General features: G+C 41.6%; 1 protein-coding gene across 1 annotated transcript in view; it reads right to left on the bottom strand.

The window, feature by feature from the left end:
- The window catches only part of LOC145399841 (uncharacterized), a 93,048-nt gene that overhangs the window by 42,274 nt on the left and 23,049 nt on the right, over positions 1-27,725 (bottom strand). The window contains exons 3-6 of the mRNA XM_080272414.1: positions 22,387-22,579; positions 16,417-16,615; positions 15,405-15,558; positions 2,939-3,117 (exon numbers count right to left, since the gene is read on the bottom strand). Of these exons, the coding sequence (XP_080128540.1) occupies positions 2,939-3,117; positions 15,405-15,558; positions 16,417-16,615; positions 22,387-22,579 (725 nt within the window). The remainder of the gene's footprint in view (positions 1-2,938; positions 3,118-15,404; positions 15,559-16,416; positions 16,616-22,386; positions 22,580-27,725) is intronic.

Here is a 27,725-nt window from a genome sequence, read left to right as displayed (position 1 = left end):
ATAATTAACGATTTCTTTAAAAAAAAAAAAAAAAAAAAAAAAAAAAAAAAAAAGTCAGGGAAAAAAATAATAAACTGGAGGGATATGTCATGAATTGGAAAAGACTTTCTGCTGAAAGTTAAATATACATTCAGCACTCATTCTTTAGTTTGTTTTTGTGTGTATGTGTGAAAGAGAGAGCGCTGATGCAAACAGTAATGTATTCCATTAACCCCTTCATAACCCCAGGCACTGAACAACCCTTTACAATACCGGTGTTAGTGATGTCGAGTTAGTGGGAGCTAAAAAACTATGATTAATTATGGGATGGGAATGAAGGTCACTAGTATGCTTACACAAGTCTATGCTACCATCCAAAACAGTCAGGTAGATAATTTAATCTTGGATGTTTTCACCCATGTGGCACAATCCGTAATTTTATGAATTCTTCCTTGATCCTTGATTCACAGTGAATCACAGGATGGGTTTAGGAAGCTAAAAAACACACTGCTAGGTGAACCAGACGATTCTCTTCACACTTTTAAGAAAAATAAATTGATTTAAGAACTCTTGAAAAATTGTTCCGGGGCCAGCAAGGGGCGCACGCAAATATCTGAACTCACAGCCACTGAGGGGTTAAGCCGTTATGCCACACCTATGATTGTTTGTTTCCGGCTCAAAGGAAGAAATTTACTCTACGTACTCAAAGATGGATTTCGTTTCTCAATTTCCCAACTGTAGGTTAGGTTTGGTTTGGTTAAATTAGGTTAGGTTTGGCCTAGTTAAACACTTAGGACAGTCCCCTCTGCCATTATGCTGATGAAGTAAACAAGAGTAGTCACGGCCGAGCGCTAAAAGCAATGGGGAAAAAGATTTAACAAGAATCATTTTTTTATGGGTAATGCATGACAGTATCAGTGGTTCATAGGCTATACAATTACTGGTAAACGTTATTTTTAGAAGAGCGTAAAGAATTAGCAAATTTCAAGAATTAGCAAGAGGGTTTGGAACATAACCCTCACTAATTTGGTGGGGCTACTTTAATGTCTAGGAACCTATCTTTAGGAACCTATCTTATGTACTTTTAATAACTTCCTGTGTATAATTACCAGAGTGAATGTCAGTAGGATGATTTTTGGTGGGTTTGGGTGGGACTTGGGGTGAAAAGGGCAGCTTTGGAAAAAGTCCAGTCTAGGTTAGCCCTTTATAATGGAAACATAAGGAACGTATACCACGGCTGGCAAGTCTACATCACCTGCGTTATGGTGGGGAGCACTGTATTCACTACAAAGCAGTTTGTCAACGTAAAGCAGTTTTCACATAACACACTACTTACTATTAAGCAGATTGTATGTGCTGTAAAGACTCCGGACAGATGCAGTTCATTAGCATTTACAGTAAGACCTCACTATAACAGACTAATTGGGGCCCAAACCATTCCGAAAAATGCGAAATTCCGATAAAAGCAACATTCGGACTTCCCCCTGCTAATCCAGACTTTTTCCGATATATCAGACACAAGTCCGGATCACATGAACGGTTTTTAAACTGTTTTGAATATCATCGAGGTACTGTACTGTGTTATAACTTCCCTACATTAATCAAATGGTATAATATATATAATAATACTGTGCTGTACACTGATAAACATGTCTTTTATTTACCTTATTGTGATGAACATAGCTGAAGTGGTCAGGCAGTCCGGACCGCTTCTGGCTTTATTGGACTTTTTCCGATATGTGGAAATTTTGTATGGTAGCTCCCCGAGTCCGATAAATGCGAATTCCGGTCTATTGAAGTCCGTTATATCGAGGTTTTACTGTATTTATACATCAAAGTAATTTTTATACTTACGTGTATGAGCCACGAATATAATTTTAAAAAACCTGAGGACAATCCTTCTTGGTGGACCATAAATTTACAATATCCTTCAATTAACATGGCAGAGAAAATCCTACATCAAGAGTCAAGTACAGTGCGGAATTACCATATTTACTGAACAACCATGGAGACATCACATACAGCTCTCACTCCAGCAATAACAATGAGTCAATCACTTCAACAGCCATCTTTCATATGGGTTTCACTTAGACACAGCACTGAACAATTTTCCTATCACATCATACAAACAAAACCTTCCATAATCCTTCCCTATCCATCTTACCATACACTTTTTCCAGATTCATAAATAACAAATTACATATCTAAATCAGTATAAAAGTCAGGCTACTAATGGTGACAGACATTTATAATGGAAAATATTTTAAGTACATAAAGACTTGTTATCCAATAATGTTGTAAGACTAATTAAAAAAAAAAAAAAAATAAGTTATAAAAAAGTACACTGTACTCTGAAGATACTCAGTACTATTATAAATTAATACATATATATATATATATATATATATATATATATATATATCAACATCATCATCATCATCATCATCATCAGCCGTTTGAGTATCCACTGCAGGACTGGCCTATCCCAACCGAAGTCGGGACGATACAGCCAATGTATCTCTACCAAGTGGCTTAGGCTGTCTAGTAGAGATTGTATGTAGGGTGAGAAGTGCTTGTTAGTGTATTTGTAGTGTTGGAGTGGCTTTGGATGTGTGTGTAGTCTGTGAACCAAGTGTAATCAGCCCGTGCAAGCCGACTGGGTGCAAGTATACTTTTATAGTAAGCGACACTGGTTCAACCCTAGCACCCTTGGTGTCCGCCAATGCAGTACGTGGCTGGGTGAACACTCCCAAAGTTTCTTACCCTGGCAGGACGCGAACCCTGGCTCACCCGTGTACGAAACGCACACTCTACCACTGTACCACAGAGGCTCCATATATATATGTATATATATATATATATATATATATTATAAAATGTTTCATTATGCTATTGGATGCAAAAATATCAAGACTCTACATTACATTAAAAACTTAAATCAGACATCCAATGCACATGCCTCTGTTGTGTCTTTTTTACATCGAGAAGTGTCTGCAAAACTATTTGGGCCAGAATTTCCCTCTCCTTTTGGACACTGGTTGATATCTATTCGTTCGAAGTCCATCTCCATCACTGATATCGCTGTTAGTGTTGGGTATTCAATATGACGGAACTGGGTGTGGCGTGGATAGAGGTCAGCTGCAAGATTAAGAAAATCTCTTTAGTCAAGCTGATTTCTGACACACATATTTTCTGACTGCTCAAAAACATATTACAATCTCTCCCCTTCATTAAGAACTTTCCCTTAAACTGCCTTACAATAAATTATGCATTGGTAATTCCTCTATTTAGGGGTCAGTCCTGCTTCTCAATAATATTCACTTTTTTCCTACTCATAAACTTCACAATACCATCCATAACTTTGACTTTCTGATCTAATGTTTTCAGCACCATATAATTACCTCTATCAAGAGTGGAGAATTTGCAAGATTGTGAGAAAATGGCAGAGTATAAGAGCATAGTGGAAGAAAGATTGGGAAGGTGTGAGCTATAGCAGATGGAAGGAGTGGAAGACGTGTGTAAGATATTCACGGAAGAGATAGGTGCACCGTGCGAGGTGGTTTGTGGAGTGAGGAGGAGATGCAAGGGTGTGCAAGGGACAGCATGGTGGAATGATGAGGTGAAACGAGCTGTGGAACAAAAGAAGAAGGCATATAGTGAATGGTTAGTGAGTAGAGGTAGGGGAGAAGATGAGAGAGAGAAGAGAGAGGTATATGTGAGCAGGAGAAGGGAGGTGAAGAGATTGGTGAAGGAGAGTAAGAAGAAAGTGGATGAAGAGTTTGGGAGGAATCTGAGTGTGAAATGGAGGGAGAGTAAGAAATTGTTTTGGAAGGAGGTAAAGAAATGGCAGTGTGAATGGGGAAATAGTAGGGGAGTGAAAGATAGGAATAATAGATTGTTGATGGAGAAGAGAGAGAAATTGAGGAGATGGAAGGAGCACTTTGAGGATTTGTTGAATGTACAGAGTGAGAGCAATGCGAGTATAAGTGGTTGGGGAATGGCTAGGAGAAGAAGAGATGAGAGGAGGGAGGAAGAGATCAGGAGGGCGGAAGTAGTGGAAGCAATGAAGAAGATCAGGTTGGGAAAGGCCCCAGGAATTGATGGTGTGTGTGGTGAAATGCTGAGGTATGGGGGTGAGATTGTTGTGGAGTGGACATGGAAGTAGTAGTAGTAGTAGTTGCTCCCTAGGCAGTCTGGCCGAACAGCCCCGAGTCCCTTAGGAAGGCCATGGCCGAGACCGGGCTTTCCCACAGAGCTCTCAAAGAGTGTATGTTGTGTTGTTGGCGTAGGTGATTGTGTGCAATGCAGTCTTCCATAATGTGCTTAATAGTATGAGGTGCTGTGTTGCATCCTGGACAGGCATCAGCAATGGAGTCATCCAGCCTCTTTTGGTAGCTTAAGAGGGCTGGATGGTGCCCACATCTCAGCCTGGCCAGGTGAACCCTGTCCTCACGAGGAAGATAGGATTCAGAAGGGTGGATGTCAGGAGGCCGTGTATGTAGCTATGTGTTGTTTTAAAGTGACTGAATGGAGCGGCGAGTGATCTGAGTGTGGATATGCTTCTGGAAGCTGGTCTGAGATGGCCGAGGGGGGAGAGATGGCAGTATTTGTGTATGGTATCGTGTGCTGGGTGTTGTTTTGATGTTCCTTGGTGTGGGTGGATGTGCTGCCATGTACTGTAGTGGATGTTGTGGGTTTGTGGAGGCTGCAGCAAGAAACTGGGTGCCTCTCATGTCTAGGTGATCCTTGACTTTGAGGACTTTTTTTTTCTTGATGTAGGTGGTCTGTGGGTGTAGTAGCTATGCAGCCTGTGATTATTTTTTGGGCCTTGTTCTGTATGGTCTGTAGAGTGTTGTAGTGTGTTTTGGTGAGGTTAGAAGCCCAGGCAGGGCTTGCATAATGCATCACTGAACGTATGTATTGTTTGTATACTGTGGTGGTGGTTTCTTTGTTGTGTCCAAATGTTGTATGGGCAAGTGACCTCAAAGCGTTGAGTCTTGGTGTTATTTTATTCTTAATGTTTGTGATGTGTTGTTTAAATGACATTGATGTATTGTATGTTACACCAAGGATTTTGGGGGGGGGGTAGGGGGGTGTTGTTTATGGTGAGGTGTGGGATGTGACTGTGTTCTGCTGTCCAGTTTGTGAGAAGAATCACTGTATATTTGGCTGGGGCTATTTTGAGCCTGTTTGTGGTGAACCATTTGTGTAGTGTGTTAAGGTAAGGTTGAATGATGTGTGCAGCTGTGTTTGCATTTTGGTGTGTACATGTACGTGTTATATCATCTGCATAGGAAGCTATGTGCATCTGTGGGGTGTGGGTACGTCGTGCATATATGGGTTAAAGAGGGTAGGGGACACAGAAGTGTAGGGATATGGCAGTTGTGTAGATTGGCTTGGGAAGAGGGAAGGGTTCCAGAGGACTGGAAATCAGGTATAAATGTTCCTTTATACAAAGGAAAAGGGGAGAAAGAAGTATGTGGTAACCATAGGGGTATTTGCCTTCTTATTGTGACTGGTAAAATATATGGTAGAATACTCACTGATAGAGTTAGGCATATGACAGAGGAGCTAGTTGAAGAACAAGGGGGATTTAGGAAGGGAAAAGGGTGTGTAGATCAGATGTTTAGTGGAGAAGTATCTAGAGAAGGGAAAGAAAGTGTATGCTGCCGTCATGGACTTGGAGAAAGCTTATAACAGAATTGATAGGCAAGGTATGTGGAAGGTATTAAGAATATATGGAGTGGAGGGGAAATTGCCGAGTGCTGTGAAGAGTATGTACAAAGGAGCAAGGGCTACAGTGCGAGTGGATGGTAAGCTGAGTGAGTTCTTTGATCTCAGTGTGGGACTGAAACAGGGTTGTGTGATGTCTCCATGGCTGTTTAATATAAACATGGATGGGGTTGTAAAGGAGGTGCAAGGTAGGGCAGTGGATGTGGGGCTGGCTCTAATGAATAAGGGTGAGATTTGGAAGTTTCCGGTGTTGCTGTTTGCTGATGATACAGTATTGTTGAGTGAAGATGAATGGGAGTTGCAAGGTTTGGTGAATGAATTTGGGACAGTGTGTAGGAGGAGGAAGCTGAAAGTTAATGCAAACAAAAGTAAAGTTATGGTGTTTGAGAGGAATGAAGTCACAGAATATACAGTGAGTTTGGATGGTGAGGATATGGAGAATGTGAGTGCATTCAAGTACTTGGGTAGTGTGATGAGTAAGGATGGAACTTTGGGGGATGAAGTGTGTGAAAGGGTACAGCAGGGAAGGAAGGTTGTTGGTTCACTGAAAGCAGTGATGAGAAATTGGGAGGTGAGTATGGAAGTTAAGAAGTCACTGCATGATAGTATTGTGATCCCTGCCCTGACGTATGGAAGCGAGGCACGGACCCTGCAAAAGGGGAACAAGCCAAGAGAGAGAGCAGTGGAAATGAGCTACTTGAGAGGAGCATGTGGAGTGTCATGGAGGGACAGGTTGACGAATGAAGAAATGAAGGAACGTTGTGGGGTGGATGTGGATGTGGTTGAGAAGATCAGGAGAAATACACTGAGGTGGTTTACACATGTGGAGAGAATGGAGAATGAATGACTGACTAAGAGGGTGTATGTAGGTGAGGTGGAGGGAGGGAGGGAGACGGACGGGTAGACCGAGGATGAGGTGGAGGGATGGAGTTGAGAGGTATATGAGGGAGGGGGGGGGAGTTGGGGGGAGGGTAGTCAAATGGTGGGTGACAGAGCGACTTGGAGGCGTTTTGTTTGTGGCCACCCTTTGCGGGATTAGGGCGTCAGGCTATAGACAGATAGATAGACAGAAGAGTACTGGCTTTCCGTCACATACATTCACAAGCAAAAACTCAATCAATCACCTTGGAATCTATATATACACAGTACTGTAATTCCAGAACTCAGACAGTTAATTATCCCTCAGCAATGAAAAAGCACAGTACAGCACGGCGATGCCTTGGTTAGAGCAGTTTTTGTTATCACTGCGAGATGAAAATCTGAACTCCTATAGTTATAACACATTTTTCAGCTCAAAAACATCATTACTGCATGCCTAAGCTGGGCCAAACCCAAGATTCATAAACAATGGCCCAGCACATCAGCCCATGACATCATCACACAAGTGAGCTGTTTTCACCGGCCAGATCTTTTAGCCATGAGTACCCATTTTTCACTGGCCCACACCATCATAGCTGTGGTAGAATTTGAGTTTCATGAATTGTTGCCCACAACCCAAACCTAACAACAGCAATAATTGGGGCTAAATGCATGCTAATATTTTCAATTATAAAAACTGTAATGCTCATTGTTCTGTTTCATTAACTCAAAAAATATTAATATAATTATGGATAAAATACATTTAAAAAACAAAGGAGTAGCATACAACTGATGTTGGTCTGACCAGCTTTTGTATACAACCAAGCCTGTCACTCGAGGTCACAAGATTTCCTCACATTGGTTTAAGCAGTAGAAATACCTTACCTTCACTTTTTTTCCCTGTTTTTTTTCTGTTTCATTCTAATGATTTTTATGGTGGTAAATGACTGTTTACTGAAAATTTTATTTCCCCAGTTCTTTTGATCAATGTTAATCCCAATTAACTAGTGTTTCTTTATCAAGCGTAAAGACAAACATTCTAAACCTACTTAAATATACTGAAATGTATGATTGTAAGCCTAACATTACACATTCAAACCTTAGCCTTACGTAGCTTGTCAAACCTAACAAAACAATACAGTTATCCCTTGGTTATCGCGTATCTGGTTACAACGGTTTTTGTTATCACTACAAAATGAAAATCCGCACTCCTGCTGTTATCGTGCATTTTTCAGCTTAAAAACATCATTATCGCACATCTGAGTTGGTTTCTGCTGACAAAGATGTGCAGCATTTGTGGTTTCTGATGGTTCTGAGGGATTCAAAATGAGGTCCTACATGAGGAGTTAATCCCTGGTGGTGGCAACAACTAACTCTCCACCCCTTAGCCTCGCAACCTCTTACCTCTAGCCCAGCTCACATCTCCCTATGGTACATGTTTCTCCCTTACTGTGCCCTTTTCATCACTTTTTATTAACCTAACCATGCCTATGTGTGTTTCTGATACTTAACTACATAAATGTATTTAGTGGATATAAATTGTTGTAAAAGGGTTTGGGGTTATGAGTAGGGTGCCTGGCACCAATTAAAATAAATCTCATAGGTTCTGTGTTTTTGTTATCGCACAATTTCAATATCACACACTAAGCCCAGTACCAATTATGGCCAATAACCAAGGGATCACTGTATAACCTAACTTAACCACACTGAAAGGGGTCTACAGCCTAAAAACTACTGAAAATCGTGATTCCAGATGAAAAATAGTTATGACCATAAAAGTCTTGGCGGAGGGTTAGTGCCCCTCCCCGGAAAACAACTAACTAAAAAAAACAAACAATAAGCCTCGGACAAGGACCGACCAAACGATGACGACCAAGGATCGGACAAAGGACGTGGTTATCAGAACGTGGAATGTAAGGGGAGCGAATGATGAGGTAAGAGAGAGAGATTGTCCAGGTGCTTGAGGGTGCGAAAGTGGATGTATGTGGAATAACTGAAACAAAATGGAGAGGAGAAAGTGTGACAGAATGGGAGTATGGATGGGGTATATGTGCAGGAGTAGGTGAGAATGAGAGGTCAAAGGAAGGAGTATGTATAGTTGTGAGTAAAAGATTTAAGAGGAGCATAAGACAGTATGGATCAGTTGGGTCAAGGATTGTGTGGGTAAAGTTGAAAGTTGGAATACAAATGTGGGCGATTGTGTGTGTGTGTGTATACGCCAACGCAAGATCGTGTTAGAAGAGGGAGGGAAGAGTTCTCGACAAATGTAGAAGTGTGCATGGAAAAGTTTGGAAGGAATGAGAGAATGTTTTTGATTGGTGATATGAATGGTAAAGTTGGGAATGTGAAGGTGGATGGAATAGTTGGTGAGTGGGGTGTGCCTGCTGAGATAGATGAGAATGGGAGTGCGTTAGTGGACATTTGTGCTGGGAGGGGGTTGGTGATAGCCAATACCCTCTTCAGGCATAAAATGATCCACAGGTATACATGGCGAGTGATGAGAAGGGTGGGTGGTGAACTGAATGAAAGGAAGGCAATGATTGATTATGTGTGTGTGGATGAAAGGATGCGAAGATGTGTAATGGATGCAAGAGCTCATAGAGGTTGGGGGAGTGGACTTTCTGACCACTACTTGGTGGTGGCCAGAATTAGAATTCAAGCAAGATGGAGGAATAGAAGAAGGGAAAGACGAGAGGAAGGAGTAGTTGCAAGGAGAGTGGAAAGGTTACAAGAGGATGAGAAAAAGGCAGAGTATAAGAGAGAAGTGGAGGAACGATTGGGCAAATATGAATTGGAGCAGATGGGAGACGTGGAAGGTGTGTGTAGGATATTTACAGAAGAAATGTGTGCAGCATGTGATGTGGTGTGTGGAAGGAAGAGAAGACGGAGGGGGGTGCAAGGAACAGCGTGGTGGACTGAAGAGGTGAAACAGGCTGTGGCACAAAAGAAGAAAGCATACAATGAATGGATGAGAACTAGGGGCGTGGAAGAAGTTGAGAGGTGGAAGAGAGAGTTATATGTAGAAAGAAAGAGAGAGGTGAAAAGATTAGTAAGAGAGAGTAAGAAGGGAGTGGATGAGGAATTTGGAAGGAATTTGAGTGTAAAGTGGAGGGACTGTAAGAAAATGTTCTGGAAAGAGGTGAAAAGAGTAAGACAGGGTGGAAGTGAAGTTAGCAGGGGAGTGAAAGATAAAAATGGTAGATTACTAGTGGAGAAGGGAGAAAAAGTGAGCAGATGGAGAGAACACTTTAAGAAATTGTTGAACATAGAGGATGGAAGTAATGTGAGTATAAGTGGCTGGGGAATGGCTGGGAGAAGGAGGGAGGTGAGAAGACAGGAAGAAATCAGTAGGATAGAAGTTGTGGAAGCAATGAAGAAAGTTAAATCGGGGAAAGCCCCAGGAATTGATGGAGTGTGTGGTGAAATGTTGAAGCATGGGGGAGAGATAGTAGTAGAATGGATGTGGAAGATGTGCAGACTGGCCTGGGAGGAAGGTAGAATCCCGGAGGATTGGAAGTCAGGTATAATTATTCCCTTGTACAAAGGAAAAGGGGAAAAAGAAGTGTGTGGTAAGCATAGGGGCATTTGTCTTCTTAGTATAATAGGAAAAGTGTGTGGTAGGATACTTATTGACAGAGTTAGAGAAAGAACTGAGTAATTAGTTGAAGAAGAACAGGGAGGCTTTAGGAAGGGAAGAGGTTGTGTAGATCAGATATTCATTCTTAGATCTTTAGTGGAAAAGTTTCTAGAGAAGGGAAAGAAGTTGTATGCGGCTTTCATGGATTCGGAGAAAGCATATGACAGGGTGGATAGAAAAGGATTGTGGAAAGTGTTAAGAATATATGGAGTAGATGGGAAGTTATTGAATGCTGTGAAGAGCATGTACGATGGTGCGAAGGCAGCAGTGCCTGTGGATGGTGAACTAAGTGAATTTTTCTCTTTGAAAGTTGGGTTGAAACAGGGATGTGTCATGTCTCCATGGTTGTTCAATCTGTACATGGATGGGGTAATAAAAGAGGTACAAGGTAGGGTAGTGGATGTTGGAGTGGCCCTGGTGAGAAAGGATAGTGTTTGGAAACTCCCTGTACTGTTGTTTGCAGATGATACTGTGTTGTTGAGTGAAGACGAAGGGGAGCTGCAAGGCTTGGTGGATGAGTTTGAGAGAATGTGTAAGAAACGGAATCTAAAGGTGAATGTGGGGAAGAGTAAAGTGATGGTCTTTGAGAGAGGTGAAGTCAGTGAATGTACAGCGAGGTTGGATGGTGAGGAATTGGAAAATGTGAGTACGTTTAAGTACTTGGGTAGTGTGATGAGTAAGGATGGAGGTTTGGAGGGTGAAGTGCTTGAAAGGGTACAGCAGGGAAGAAAGGTTGCTGGTTCTATGAAAGCAGTGATAAGAAACAGGGAAGTGAGCATGGAAGTGAAAAAGTTACAACATGACAGTATTGTGATACCAACTCTAATGTACGGAAGTGAAGCTTGGACGTTGTTGGAAGGACACAAGTCAAGAGTGAGAGCAGTGGAAATGAGTTATTTAAGAGGAGCCTGTGGAGTCACATGGAGAGACAGGCTGACGAATGAGGATATAAAGGAGCGTTGTGGTGTGGATGTGGATGTGATAGGAAGCGTTATGAGGAACACACTGAGGTGGTTTGGCCACGTGGAGAGGATGGAGGGTGAAAGATTGACGAAGAGAGTGTATGTGAGTGAGGTGGAGAGAGGAAGAGGGAGGGTGAGGCTGAGGATGAGATGGAGGGATGGGGTGGAGAGGTATATGAGAGAGGGGGGTGTGAGTTGGGAGCAGGGCAGTGAAATGGCGGGGGACAGGGCGACTTGGAGGCGATTTGTTTGTGGCCACCCCAAACGGGATTGAGGCGTCTGGCAATAGATAGATAGATATAAGTCTTCCTTCACCATCTCATTATATGCTTGTGAAATATTACTGCCGAAAACCGCTTAGAAATCGGTCAATTTTTTCCTTATTTCAAACTTTCGCGGGTTGTCTGGGTATTGCGCAAGACCATCGTGAATGTGTATGTTGACCTGATGACTCAGGAACTGATGCAGAAGTGCATGAAAGCTTGGACCCAAGACCCCAGTGAGAGTCTTCACACCAAGCTTTGGATGAAGGTGGTCAAACACAAGTTTGCTGGGCTGCGCAGTCAAGTTTGTGGCTCAGGTTGTGGCGCTTGAGCACACTTTGGCTTTGAGGCAGCTTACTTCCCACACCACCTGGGGTTCGGGACCATGGCCTTCAAGTCTGCCATCTTTCAGTTCCTGGAGAAGGAGTTCACACCCCCAAGAAGACTGTCAGGTGTCGGAGGAAGAAGGGCGGAGACGACAAGGCAGACTACAATGCTGGGGCCTTCTAAGTACACCTGGCAACAATGAGTTTTCAAACTTCTTGACAGGTTCAGTAACTACTGGTCATACAAGGATCATTCATAAAGCAATCGAAAGTGCATAAAAAGTTCTATAAATCTGTGTCCAACATTTTCTACTACTCCCTCCCGTGTACAACATGTCTTCAAATTTGAAAGAGCTTAGTAGGCCATCTTCCTGAAATATAAGTTAGTGAACTTTGAGATTGAAAGGCTCAGTAACTATTGGCAAATATTGATAGTATGAGGATCGTTCATACACCAATCAAAAGCCCGTAATAAGTTCTATAATTTTTAATATGCATTTTTTTTCTAATCCCCTCTCCTCGTTTGTGCACAGCAAGTCTTCAAAACTGACAAAATGGAAAAAAATTTGTACCTAACTTCCTAAATGCCTAATTTCATAATTAGATACGATATCAAAAGTGTACAAACACAAAATCAAGAAACACCTGTGAGCTGAGTGAACACCAAAAAAGGATGATACAGGAGATTTTGTACAAGATTGAATTTTAGATGTGATTAATCCCTCGATTATACAGACGTCCATTATCCAGGCGATCCATTGGCTAGGCTGTATTTAACCATTATGTGTATATTTTTCCATTTTATCTGGACAAAATGCTTGTGTCCGGGTGAAAATTATGGCCGCACAAACATTTTCACCTGCCCAGGCAGGAATAGCCCGATGACGCCGTGCTGTCTGGCTTAGTAGTTCACTCAACGTCCACTTGAGACCCCCCTCGGTCATTCCCAGTTCCTGCCCGACGACCATGTAGTGAACAGCTCCTCTATGATAGCTATGGTGGCATACGTGGTGGCTTTTGTGTTTGTTCCCTACCTGCTTTAGGCTCATCAGGGTATGCCACTAGACCACACAGGATGTACTGTGCAGTTCAACAGCTTCGCCTGCCGCAGTGCAATGGTCAGAGTCAAGGAGCTAGTGGGTTATTCAGCACAACGCCCTGCGAGGAATCATCAGTGTTGACATTGATTTAATTCTTCCTGACTGTACTGTACCATGATTTTATTCTGTTTTACAATGATTTTATTCCATTTTACCATTAGGTTTTGTGTGCCCATTGCATTTTTCTTGTGTAGCCATTCTTTTCCATGTCACTGCAGGGTATAGCCCTGCAGTAGTGATTGCTTGTCTGTGGCTGATGGGTCTGCCTGACTAGATAGTGTTCAACAACAGGAACAAGTGTTGTACGATGTGCTGTAGTGGTCTTTTGCAATGGCTTTCAAAGTTAGATTATGTATAAAGGGGTCCTGGGGAGAAGTCCATTATCTGTACGGATCCACTTTCCGGACATGCATTTGGCTCAATTACGTTGGCTAATTGTGGGATTACTGTATTTAGTTTACCCTAATTACTACCTATTTCAAAACTAATCTACTGATTATCTAACATCTTATAGAAATGACACTTGTTTCCATGTGGTTATTTGATCATACCACTTATTTTCAGTACCATAATTTTCTTTGTCTTCTATAGCTTACATATACTGTGCATTTTTTTTTCTACAACTGATGTGAACAAATCTCACTTCACTAAATGAATGTCAGTCCTTACTTTCATAAAAACACTTATTCTCTACACTGATATACAACTTATTTCTCCTGTGTTTATGGACGAATTCACACTATACACAATTCCCCACACACCAGTGATACATCAAGTTGGGGTGATGTGGGTGATGGTGAGATGGTGGTGATGTGTGGGTGCAGGGATGGAGGCTGGGGGACCATAATACAGCATATATATCACACGTAACTTCTTGCCATCCAACCCTTGACACTCACGAGTTTTACACCTCAGAGGACTCTCTCGCAACATCAGAAGGGAAGCGGAGGTCCTCAGGCTCTGGAAGGTCAACCAGGTCACTCTCAAGTGGCAGCAAGGAGCTATGGAATGAGGCAGGGGAGGGCTGCATGGGAACATCACTCTAAACGGTAACTTACATTTTCTGGTGTCATATTCCAACTCAACAAGAACAATACTGTCACTTCCAAATCCCTCCCAACCATACCCTGCAGTGGCTTGCAATCTGGATGATGCAGAATCAGATTCCATAGCTCTGTTCACTCCAATTTCCTGTGGCAGACTGGCATTGTCATTCACTTACCTCCTATACGCATGCATCACACTGGTAACCACAGAAAATGGGAATTACTTCAAAGTGAGGTGGGAAATGCAACCCTGTCACCCATGGCGCTAAGAACGCATGTTTTTGGACGACATTATCTATCATCTGAGCTTTAGGGGTTAAGACCTATATCAATCAGCCATCCTATGATACTCTAAATTCACAATTTTCCATTCTTGTTCAGCAATCTACTGTATTTATCTGTCTGTCATATGAAACTGGGAAAGGATGACGATAATGATCTTCAGAATTAAAATTTTACTTAGATGAGTTATATCACTATTCCAGTGTTCCCTCTTTAACCTCTAAGCACAAGGTGATGGTTATATCCAACGCAAAATTGGTGGATTGGGGGCGCTGGGTGACGGCTATAATCGCAAGTGTTTTAGCACCACAGTTTGAAGTGGCTGCCACTTGATCTTGTCACCAATGGGTAGCGATACCCTCACAGCACCCAAGGGAAGCATACTTCAGTTGTCTCTGTCACTCTGCCAAGTGTAGGACAATATTTTCTTACATCTCTCATCTGATTCTGTTCCCGCTTTACGTGGACCCTTGCATCATCCGCCCCTGCCATGCCTCTTTCCAAGAATACTTGAAAAGGCCTCCAGGATAGTGCCATATGGCATGCCTTGGATGCAACAGTGTCTAGTTTTTCTAGAAGTGGAGTAAGTAATCATGCTGAGAGCAAAGTCACAGTCGACGCTGCGGGCAGATACACAAACATATCTTGCTCTCATGCAGCTCTCGCAGCAAAAATGAGTTCTCTTACTCACCTAACTACTCATCAACGCAATGCACCAGAGACCTGGGGATACTTCCATTTGCAAGAGGAAGAGTTGGTGAGTAAAATGGTCATAAATTTGTTTCCCTAAGCATTATACATTCCAAGATATTATGGTTTGAAAACAAGCAATATTCAGCAGTTTCCAAAAAATTGCCCATAGTGAGGTGACAACTTCAGTAAATATTAACCGATGTGTGACGGTTAACGGTTGTGCATGCATCTGGACTTCGGTATCAAAGCTTTAATATTCTTCAAACTCTTGCAAACTTTCAAATTTTTCACTATTTAGTATAACAGTGACGGGGAGGCTGAGGATGAGATGGAGGGATGGAGTGGAGAGGTTTATGAGAGAGGGGGGTGTGAGCTAGGAGCAGGGCAGTGAGATGGCAGGGGACAGGGTGACGTGGAGGCGATCTGTTTGTGGCCACCCCATACAGGATTAGGGCGTCTGGCAATAGAGAGATAGATAGTAAAATGAAACGATTCATACATACAACTGAACATAAAAATACATACCAACAGGAGTGACGGCAGGGAAGGACCACTTGTTTGAGCGTCCACAGTCGAAGTATGGCCGAAGGAATTTGACTGGGCCAGGGGTTTCATCTGGGGCATTAGGGCCATGAAACACAAATGTCTCATTGGTGTTGTTGGCATAACGTATCTTCACCTGTGGAGAAGGTTGACAAGAACACATATGTAAAAGCATAAATCTCATGTAAAGGTCGTACACATGAGCTATTTTCAGTCTCTATGTGGTCACCTACAGGAACAGACATACAGAAGCATGTGAAAGACTGTGGTACCAGTGAGTAAAACAGTTCTGAAAAAATAATACAGACTGTGTGTATTACAACTATAATGCTGAAGGCTCAGATGACAGTCTAATTCTGTACCAGGGGCTGAGTCCCCAGCCTAAGTATGAGAAATGCATGATCAGCTGCCACGATTGTACCTAAATATCATTCTTACATTTTGATGGTTGTTAATCTGGAGCAGTGATAGCCAACTTCATACTCTTAAGTAAATTTGGCACAGTACACGAGAAACAGCTGATGTGGTGGAATCTGATGACTAGAAAAATACCCTAAGATGATATAGGGTCAATCTACAGGTGACAACAGATGGATGCTGAGGCCTATGAAAGCAAGACTCTATATAATAATGGAAAATGGAATACAGTATGTAGTATGGAAAATGAGGTTGGGAATCAAATTAGCCCTTGACTGCTCTACACAATGCAGCAGCAAAAATTAAACCATAAAGTGTGTCCACTGCCTAGAAAATGTACTAGCAAGAGAATAGTTTGGAGTTTGAGAAGCGAAAGAGAGTGAAAAAAGCTTGTAATAACAAGATAACCAGGAGACACCTCTGCTGAGGTCATTCCTTATGGTAAAAAAGCAAGGCATTGGAGATGATGTTGAGAATTACTCATGACTTAAGATTAAGTGATGTAAATCATCAAGCACGTGAGTCTGAAAGTTCAATAAGAAGCCATGTACTTGGCACCTGATAAAATTTGCATTACCTGATAAGTTGTTAATTCATCCTGTTGTTTATTAGTGTGGGGGAGCCAAGAGTAGTACCATTCGTTGATCCGGTAGTCCTCCAGGGTGTAGTTAAGGGAGCGCTGGCCTTTTGGAAGAATAGCACCCAAATCCTCCACTTGGAAGAAATTCAAAGTGGAAATTCGTTCCAGGTGGACTGGATCATTGTAGTCATCCATCCTAGGGGCAATAATGTAAGGTTTTGGTGTCTGACTATATCACCACTATCATCCATATTCCCATCTAAAGATGGGGTGAGACAGGATCCATAAATAGAGATTTTGCACAAATGGGAGAAATATCAAACAGAATACCTAGTGAAATGGGCTACACAATCATTCTAGTTTGGGGAATCCAGACTCTCAATCTGCACTTTTCTGTGAATATTTTTCTTTGTAGATGAGTTTCACATAAACCTGCTGGACAGTCATTCTACCAAATATATGGGTGGGGGCACTCACCATCCACTCACTTGATGTAGTGCTGCCCTCAGGTGTCTGCCCTTTCCTCTCATCTCTCCATCCTTCCTCTTCTGTCTTTACTTCATTCTTTCCTCTTCCTTCTCCCTACAGGTGACTTTACACTTTCTCTTCTCTCTTTTATTCCACCATTCTTTCCTCTTCTTATGGGTGAATCTACACTGAGTGACATGCCAAATGGTTTCCTGTACACCAGATAACATTGACTATTCAGTGGTAACCATATAACCTAATTATGGTGCCTGGTGGTTCAGTGGGCAACTAAGGCACTCCAATTGAATTGAGGCTGTGCAGGTTTCTATCCAAGAGGAGGTTGGGGTTTATTGCTCACGTAATGCCACTCAAGGATGAGTGAGGCTGGTCACTCTCATCCTAAATTTCAAGACCAATTTGCCTAGCCCTGGGCTCCTATGCCCCTCATGGGACAACACAGGATTTGATGATGATGATGACGATGAAAACAAATAAATGAATAAAGGTCAAACCCCTTTCCTGTACTACTCCATAAAATATACTTCATCTAACTCTTTTCTTTTCTTGTCAGTTCCTTAGCTTGATCAGTTCCTGTACCTCACTTTCTCCTCACTCACCATATCTATCTACATATCTGTTGTTTATCTTTCCCAACCTATGCAAAACACATACATAAGTGTCAGACACAAAGCTCTTACCCAAGACTTTTCACACTCATGCCATACTAAAGTATCATATACATACTGTAATGCTGGCACTATCACACTAGCCACTTCTCTCCCTTTACCTACTCTACTTTCCACTACCTTTGCATATTTCTTTTCTATTACAGTGCCACTTAAATCCATTCATCAAATAAAGTCTTCCTCCATTCACAAGCATTCATACTGAGTCATCTCTCTCAAAAAACACTGCTTTACTATTATCTACATTTCACACTAAGTCACTCACACACACAAAAATTTCTAACCAGTCCACACAGATCCAGTTAATATTCAGCAAGCAACACAGCATCATCGCATACCATACATCATCTTTGGGATAATCCACAGTTCAGTATTTATCACCAGTCTCTCTCTGCTTTTCCATAAATTTGGTTTTAATCTCGTCAAAACACCATCCATCTATCCATACCAAGTACGACATAGCCGTGGGGGCATCAAACATCAGTGTCTCACTCAAACACTGATGGTGAATGCTAACTTATGAAATACATTTACTGTACTCTTCCACAAGTTGATTACCATAAAAAAACACTTTACAGCAATAAGTAGTTTCCATCCACGCCATATATCTATCTATCTATTTATCTATCAATCTAAGTATCTGCTGTATCTATTTATATCTATCTATCTATCTACATATATATATCCATCCATTCATCATCCAATCCTATGCTGCCCCATGAGGAACGTAGGAGCCCGGGGCTAGGCAAGTTGGTCCTGACATTTAAGATGAGAGTGGCCAGCCTCACTCATCCCTGAGTGGCATTGTGTGAGCAATAAACCCTTGGATAGAAACCTACACAGGTTCAATCTGATTGGAGAACTTAATTACTGTACCCACCAGACCACAAGCTGACATAATTTGGTTATATGATTACCACCCAGCATAGTAAATGGTTTCCTGGTGTACAGGAAACCATTTGACTTGTCACTCAGTGTAGTCACCCATAGGCAAAAGGAAGAGGAAACAATGAAGGAAAGAAAGACAGAAGAGGGAGTGTAAAGTCATTGGTAGGCAGAAGAAAGATGAATGAATGAAGGAAAGAAAGACAGAAGTATAAAGGAGAGGAAAGGGCAACACTACACTGAGTGAGTGGATTGTGAGTGCCCCCACCTACCTCTATCTAACTATCTATCTATTGCCAGATGCCTCAATCCCGTTCAGGGTGGCCACAAACAAATTGCCTCCACATCGCCCTGTCCACCGCCATTTCACTGCCCTGCTCCCAACTCACACACCCATCTCTCATATACCTCTCCACCCCATCCCTCCATCTCATCCTCGGCCTCCCCCTCCCCCCACCTCACTCACATACACTCTCTTCGTCAGTCTTTCACCCTCCATCCTCTCCACATGGCCAAACCACCTCAGTGTATTCCTCCTAACGCTTCCTATCACATCCACATCAACACCACAACGCTCCTTTATATCCTCATTTGTCAGCTTGTCTCTCCATGTGACTCCACAGGCTCCTCTTAAATAACTCATTTCCACTGCTCTCACTCTTGACTTGTGTCCTTCCAACAACGTCCAAGCTTCACTTCTATACGTTAGAGCTGGTATCACAATACTGTCATGTAGTACCTTTTTCACTTCCACGCTCACTTCCCTGTTTCTTATCACTGCTTTCAAGGAACAAGCACTCTTTGTCCCTGCTGTACCCTTTCAAGCACTTCACCCTCCAAACCTCCATCCTTATTCATCACACTACCCAAGTACTTAAACGTACTCACATTTTCCAATTCCTCACCATCCAACCTCGCTGTACATTCACTGACTTCACCTCTCTCAAAGACCATCACTTTACTCTTCCCTACATTCACCTTTAAATTCCGTTTCTTACACACTCCCCCAAACTCATCCACCAAGCCTTGCAGCTCCCATTTGTCTTCACTCAACAACACAGTATCATCTGCAAACAACAGTACAGGGAGTTTCCAAACACTACCTTCTCTCATCAGGGCTGCTCCAACATCCACTAACCCTACTTTGTACCTCTTTTATTACCCCATCCATGTACAAATTGAACAACCATGGAGACATGACACATCCCTGTTTCAACTCAACCTTCAAAGAGAAAAATTCACTCAGTTCACCATCCACACGCACTGCAGCCTTAGCACCATCATACATACTCTTCACGGCATTCAACAACTTCACATCTACTCCACTTACTCTTATTACTTTCCACAATCCTTGTCTATCCACCCTGTCGTATGCTTTCTCCAAATCCATGAAAGCGCATACAACTTCTTTCCCTTCTCTAGAAACTTTTCCACTAAAGATCTAAGAATGAATATCTGATCTACACAACCTCTTCCCTTCCTAAAGCCTCCCTGTTCTTCTCCAACCAATTCCTCTGTTATTTCCCTAACTCTGTCAATAAGTATCCTACCATACACTTTTCCTATTATACTAAGAAGACAATTGCCCCTATGCTTACCACACACTTCTTTTTCCCCTTTTCCTTTGTACAAGGGAATAATTATACCTGACTTCCAATCCTCCGGAACTCTACCTTCCTCCCAGGCCAATCTGCACATCTTCCACATCCATTCTACTACTATCTCTCCCTCATGCTTCAACATTTCACCACACACTCCATCAATTCCTGGGGCTTTCCCCAATTTAACTTTCTTCATTGCTTCCCCAACTTCTATCCTACTGATTTCTTCCTGTCTTCTCACCTCCCTCCTTCTCCCAGCCATTCCCCAGCCACTTATACTCGCATGACTTCCATCCTCATTGTTCAACAATTCCTTAAAGTGTTCTCTCCATCTGCTCACTTTTTCTCCCTTCTCCTCTAGTAATCTACCTACCTCATTATCTACAATACAGTATATACACCAATAAACCAGCCCTTACCACGATACAGCAGTGAAACCTAACCTAACCTAACCCAGTCAAACCTATCATATCCTACCCTAACCCAATTCAACCAATCTTATCCTAATCTAACCAAATCCAACCCATCTTATACATACTTAACCCTTTCTAATCCATCCTATCATAACCTGATCTAATTCAACCCATCCAATCTTAACCTACCCTAATTTAACCTAACCAAATCTAATCCAACCTAACCTAACCAGTCATCAGCATTACAAAACCATCCCTCCAACCTGTCTCAATATGGATCCACGGGTTTAACTTTTGTTTGATACATTACTGGCAATCGGTTATTTCGGTGTGCTCTATGGCATATCTCCCCAAATTGGAGGAGTGGGGGCCTACTCTATGGCATTTTCAATGCAAATGTGTCTTTATGGTGGTTTTATTATCTTCTCATATGTTCCTTATATAATTTCTCTTAAAACTGATAAAAATACTGTAATTGGTTAAGTTAGCACATTAGGTGCATGAGTTATAGCACAACTGACTCTAGGCTAAACAGTGCCAAAATTATCAATGCCACACAGTTGCACTCTCCCAGTGGTCCAGTAATGTAATATTATTGCCACCTTCACCTTAGGAGTAATAGGCCAATTCCTTCTAATGCTACTTTGTAATACCAGCACAGTCCAGTTTATATCACTCTAATAGTTCTTGATCACTCTACTCATTAAATGTCTCTTCTTTCTTGATAAACATGTCAGAGCCGCTGCTACTGTCGGTGCTGGTTCGCCACGATATCAATTAGCAAATGTCCGTTAAGTGGACAGAAGAGCTCCTGAGGTCTACTAGCTTAGCGGAACTGTTAAGACCCTTAAAATTTAAGTTTTGTGTATGTACTGCTCGTGCTTAATAACTATTTGTCAGTCTTAACAGGCATTTATCAGTGGTTAAAAGTTTTTTGTATACAGGTCTTACTTGCGACAAGTGAAACATGGTCTTTAGACAAAGCAAAAAGCTGTTCCCCCCCCCCCAGCTCTGGAGAATGATTTTGAAGACTAAACTACTAGTTCTTCCCTAACAGTCAATATATTTTTGGTATGTCAGGTGAGAGTTTCTACCCAGAGGGCCAAACCTTTCATATTCAAAACTCAAACGCACAGCAGTCAACCTTAATGCACTAATAAAAACATGAGAAAAATGTACACCTCACCCATACCTCCCAAATGTTTTTCTAAGTGCTGTTCAAATCTGTGGGTCATTAAGTACAATGCTCACAATTTTTGCCATAATATGCATGGACCATTCCACAACTGGCCAATCATATAAATGAAATGTAGTTCAACTCAAATCCTCATCATAATTTACATATGGAGATGGGGGCACCCACCATTCACTTACTCAATGTAGTGCTGCTTTGGGTGTTTGCCCTTTCCTCTCTTCCTTCCTTCCTCTTCTGTCTTTCTTTCCTTCATTCTTTTCTCTTCCTTTTGCCTACAGGTGACTTTACACTCCCTCTTCGGTCTTTCTTTCCTTCACTCTTTCCTTTTCCTTCTGCCTATGGGTGACTCTACACTAAGTGACAAGCCAAATGGTTTCCTGTACACCAGGAAACCATTTACTACACTGGGTGGAAACCATATAACCAAATTATGGCGCCTGGTGGTTTAGTGGGTAATTAAGGCATTCCAACAGGATTGAGCCGGGGCAAATTTATATCCAAGGGGAGGTTGGTGCTTATTGCTCACATAATGCCACTCAGGGATGAGTGAAGCTGGTCACTCTCATCTTAAATGTCAGGACCAACTTGACTAGCCCCAGGCTTCTATGCTCCTCAAGGGGCAACACATGATTGGTTGATGGATGGATGGATGAACTACTGTATACAACTTTCCCTTAAATTCTACAATTAAAAACTGACCTTGTGTAGCTTCATCTCACCTGAATGCCCTGGGAGCAAAGAGGGGCAGCGTTTTGTTGAAGAAGCCTTTATATGAGGATGTGTAAGCCATGTGGGGTTGGAAGTACATGGCAGAGGCATTGATCTTTGGGTTAGCTGCAACATCAGCCGTTGTGGACAGGAAGTAATACATAAACCCAGGATCATACTCTGATGCACTAACAGATGCATTCACTGTGGGGTATGACATACATCGATAATTACAAACCTAGCAAAGGGCTACACAAATCGGGAAGAGGTGTTAAGCAAATCAAGCTGGTAGAGCACTGTATTTCTTAACACTACATTTATAAAAAGAAAAAAAAAAATTGCAACAGTGAAATTACAAAGGCATGCTACATTAGAAGCAAAAAGCAGTTCCACAGTTTCATGAAGGACTATCAAAGGACTGAAGCCATATATAAAGTGCATATGCACAGGTCTGGCACCAAAGTGGGTGCCCTGGTTTTGCCCACTTGGATTTTTTCATTACATCCCACTTGTAAAAAAAAAAACACTAATTTACCCACTTTTTTTTTTTTTTTTTTTTTTTAATCACATAAATTCAGTGTAGCATAAATGAATGTAAACATGGATAACTGTCCTTAAGGTTGGGGAAAACAAATCTTAAGACTGTACTGCAGTTTTAATTAAAGGTAAACTTCCTCAGGCAATTATCCAGTGAACGTAAACTTTATATCCTGCATTAGCTGATTTTGTAACCTTTCTGGATTACCAGTAAATTTGTTTTTGATAAATATGGTTTTAGCTTAGTAAGGATTATGGTAAAGTTGTTATATAATCAGTACTTAAGTTAGGTTAGGCCTATGCAACGTTAGGTTGTCATGTTACATGGAGGTCCAAAGATACGAGCAGTTAGGTTCCATTTGGCATAGTCGTATAACGAATTCTCGTACAACAAAACACGTAACTAATGGGAAAATATCGGCTGGGTTCAAGAACCCCATCAAAGGCAAGTTTTCAAGCTAAAAAATACGATACCAAACGCAACAAACATATCTATATTACTGAATTGTAGAGAAAGCAACCTGAAAGAGCAAATAGTATGCAAATAACATGACTGCACATTAATTAAACATATAAAATATGCATAACACTCATCTATAGGTGGTAAGGTTGTGTTGGAGGTGGGAAGCTGCTGGTCGCCAGCTGAGCAGCCGTGCCAGATTTCCAAACCCATATTATCATACCCTGCACGTTAAAAGTATCGCTTTATGATCAAAATTGTCGCACTCATAAACAAATGCATTTCATCACATCAATCGGTAATTACTGTGGAATTAACATACTTATATGTGGCGATTAATTAAAGTTACTGAAATTGTTTAACTGTTAAGTACCTACCAGATTATAATACTGGTTATCGAAAGAGTTACTAAATCCTACTGTTGTACTACTCTTACAGTACACTTGTTAATTTTCCAATCCCTGATTTATTTTTCAGATTATGAAATTATGAAAGTTATCACATTATCACATGCATGCCACCGCATATGGCAAAGTGTGCTAAAATATCGCATTTTGCAATAATTATCGCACGTCTGGCAACACTGCAGCTGAGCAGTCCTGCTATTTCTATCCGAGGTTGAGAGAAAACAGCGGTGACTGCATTTTCTGGGATGACTGAGTTACAATCCTCCCACCTCGCCCCAGACTGAATATCGTATCATTGGATTTTCAAGATCGTACAACGAAAATACTGTAGTCCCTAATATACCCAGGTCGTATCATCAGTTTCTCGTATACTGAGTGGTCATATTACCAAATCTCAATCATCTAAAGAAATTTATTATAAACATTGCTACTTTTTGAATACAGATCTATTTGCTAGACTTAGATTTGTTACCCCAAGGCTATTATTACTGTTAAGATGATGTGTACATTCACTTAAGGAAGTGATTTTTCACTTGTAAGAAGAAGTTGTAGCAGCAAAGGAAATGAGTCCTTTTCCTACTACAGTGTAGTGTGCACTGATCTGTCAACTCATAAGGTGTGCTCTCATGCTGAAATATGTTTTACAGTGTAGCAGGCTGCCCAGGGTAACAGACAAACAAGTCAAAACATGATCATTCCCCTCATTCAACTCTATCTATCTATCTATTGCCAGAAGCCATAATCCCGTAAGGGGTGGCCATTTGACTTTGAGTTATTTGTTTTACGGGGAGGGGCACTAACCCTCCACCAACCAACTTACCGACATGTAGGGAGCACGTATGGTTTGGTTATATGGTTACCACCCAGCACTGTAAATGGTTTCTTGGCTTACAGGAAACCATTTGGCTTGTCACTCAATGTAAAGCCACCTGTAAAGGAAAGAAAAGCAGTAAGAAGTGACAGGAAAGATGGGAGAAATAGGAAGAGAGGAGGGCAGACACAGAAAAAGAATGATAAAGGCTAGGGAAGAAGTAGGCAGCACTACATCGAGTGAGTGGATGATGTCACCACCACATACCACTAACTCACTGTGTAAAATTACAGTAAGACCTGACTATAATGGACTAATTGGGGCCCAAACCATTCTGAAAAATGCAAAATTCAGATAAAAGTGACATCCAGACTTCCCTCTGCTAATCCAGACTTTTTCCAATATATCGGACATTGATCTAGATTGCATGAATGGTTTTTAAACTGTTTTGACTACCTTCGTGGTACTGTACTGTGTTATAACTTCACTACATTAATCTATCTATCTATCTATTGCCAGACGCCTCAATCCCGTTTGGGGTGGCCACAAACAAATCGCCTCCACGTCGCCCTGTCCCCCGCCATTTCACTGCCCCGCTCCCAACTCACACCCCCCTCTCTCATATACCTCTTTACCCCATCCCTCCATCTCATCCTCGGCCTCCCCCTCCCTCTTCCTCCCTCCACCTCACTCACATACACTCTCTTCGTCAGTCTTTCACCCTCCATCCTCTCCTCATGGCCAAACCACCTCAGTGTATTCCTCCTAACACTTTCTATCACATCCACATCCACACCACAATGCTCCTTTATATCCTCATTTGTCAGCCTATCTCTCCATTAATATAACTGTCTCTCCATTAATATACCATTAATCAAATGGTATAATATATATAATAATAATGTACTGTACATTGATAAACATGTCTTTTATTTACCTTATTGTTGTGAACATAGCTGAAGTGGTCAGGCAGACCAGATTGCTTCTGGCTTTATCGGACTTTTTCCAATATCTAGGAATTTAGTCCAGTAGCTCCTCGAGTCCGGTCCATTGAAGTCCATTATATTGAGGTTTTACTGTATAGTTTAATTGGGCTGTCCATAATTAGGTATAAACATTATTTTATTTGTTTTATGGTACACTTTGAAAAACCCACCATTGCCTTTTTTTTTTTTTTTTTTTTTTTTTTTTTTTTTTTTTTTTTGGGGGGGGGGAGGTTATTTTGTGAAAAGAAAAAGAAAAAATGAAAAAACCCAAGTGGGTTGGGCTTTTTCAAATAAAGTGGGCTTTTTGTCAATCCTGCTTATGCATGAACACTCCAGTACATGGTACTCATAACTGGTAATATCTTGCAATCAACCTTTCTCACAAGAGTCCGTGCTGAAATAAAGGCTCCAACCAAGGAAACAAGGCCAAACATGACAAAGGATGATGAGGATGAAGACAAGGATGAGTACACTGCTATGATGGGAGCTATATGAGGGGCATGACTGGAAGTGGGAAGGTGTGAGTCACAGATTTCTCTTACAAATTCATTGTGGGTGGGGCAGAAAATGGACGAGGCGCGTGGTTTTGATGGTTGTTGATGGTCAGGCTGAATGGGGTACAGAAACCTGAAGACAGGTGTTACACGTTAGCCAGTATGGTGCTGCAAGTTAGGCAGTATGGTGCTACAAGTCAGCCAGTATGGTGCTACATGTTAACTAGTATGGGCATGGTGATGGTTTAATTCTAAACTTTCTAAAATCAGAACAACAAGAATAGCACAGCAGGCATGCACCAGTCTCATATACAGTAAACTCTCATATCCATGCCTGCAAAACCTGGCATGCATCATTAACCATCACAGCAAAAGGGGGCAAATTTTTAAAATCCACAAGAAATTCTTGGGAAGGCCAAAATTTTAAATCTGCGCCATTCAGCGAGAGTCCCATCTCCCAAACGCTGACATAAGTCTCATCACCAAAACTGCTTTTGATGGTGCCATTTTTTTTTCTAGTTTCTTACCTGTATGTCCCAATCTTTAATTTTCTTCTCATGTTCAATATTAATTATGTATACCTCTCCACTTCAATACATTTCATACTCTTACTTCCTCATGTATCTCATTCCAAAATGGTCCTGCCCTCCCACAAGGCTGCTCTTCCATGCAGTACCTCCACTACTGTAAAACAGTGTGGCAGCTGTGTATAGATGGAGATCATCGCTTGTTTCATCATCCCTGTCCTTCTTCATGTCACACTGGCCTCCTGCCTTCTGTTAGCATATGTCTCAATACTGCCAAGTGAACCAGGAATGCGCTTTCCCTTGAAATGAAGCGGGAGATTATTGGAAAACTGGATGCAGGATGGAAGGGATGGAGCATGAGTAGAGGCAAAGGTGTAAGTTAGTGCAATATCACCTCCTATGCCACAGAACTACACAGGATTTATGCCACTAACCACACAGGATTTGCTGTAGCAAGAAATTCTCCTGCTACTCTCTGGTGAGTTTATGCCCCAGAATGTCTTGCTTTATTTCTCTCATGCATGCCTCACACATCTCTATCCTCACACTTCGTTAGGTCTGCCTATCCTTTTTCTGTCTGCCTTGCTAACCTGCCACACTCTGCCTCCAGGTGTCAGCTGTACAATGTGTGTACAGTACTGTATAAGTATTGTTAATCACATGCTTAAAATTGTGTGATATTATCAATTTTTATTTTTTTTAAACAGGCTACTGCAAATGAAAAAAAAATAAGAGAAATGAGAGAGGGGGGGTATGAGCTGTGAGCAGGGCGGTGAAATGGCAGGGGACAGGGCAATATGATGGCAATGTGTTTGTGGCCACCCCTTACAGAATTAAGGCGCCGGCAATAGATCAAGGATGGGGCGATTACAGGGGTATTGTAATCGATTATGTTTACGATTACTTTGCAAACTTCAGATTATGATTACGATTATGATTACGGTAAAAGTAAGAGTAATCGATTATGATTAATCAAGATTACAATCACGATTACATGTACTGTTATGCACTAAATAATTAGAAGCACGTTTCTTTTATACTTGACACTGATTAAGTAAACAGCTGAATTTAGTTTTTAAAAGCAAAAACATCATCCTGTAATATAAAACTGATATTTCCAAGGGATAT

This window comes from Coenobita brevimanus, chromosome 6, assembly GCF_032717465.1.
Source record: "Coenobita brevimanus isolate Jiangsu-jjx chromosome 6, ASM3271746v2, whole genome shotgun sequence".
NCBI classification, from domain to species: domain Eukaryota; kingdom Metazoa; phylum Arthropoda; class Malacostraca; order Decapoda; family Coenobitidae; genus Coenobita; species Coenobita brevimanus.
This window is presented reverse-complemented; position numbering and strand designations above follow the sequence as displayed.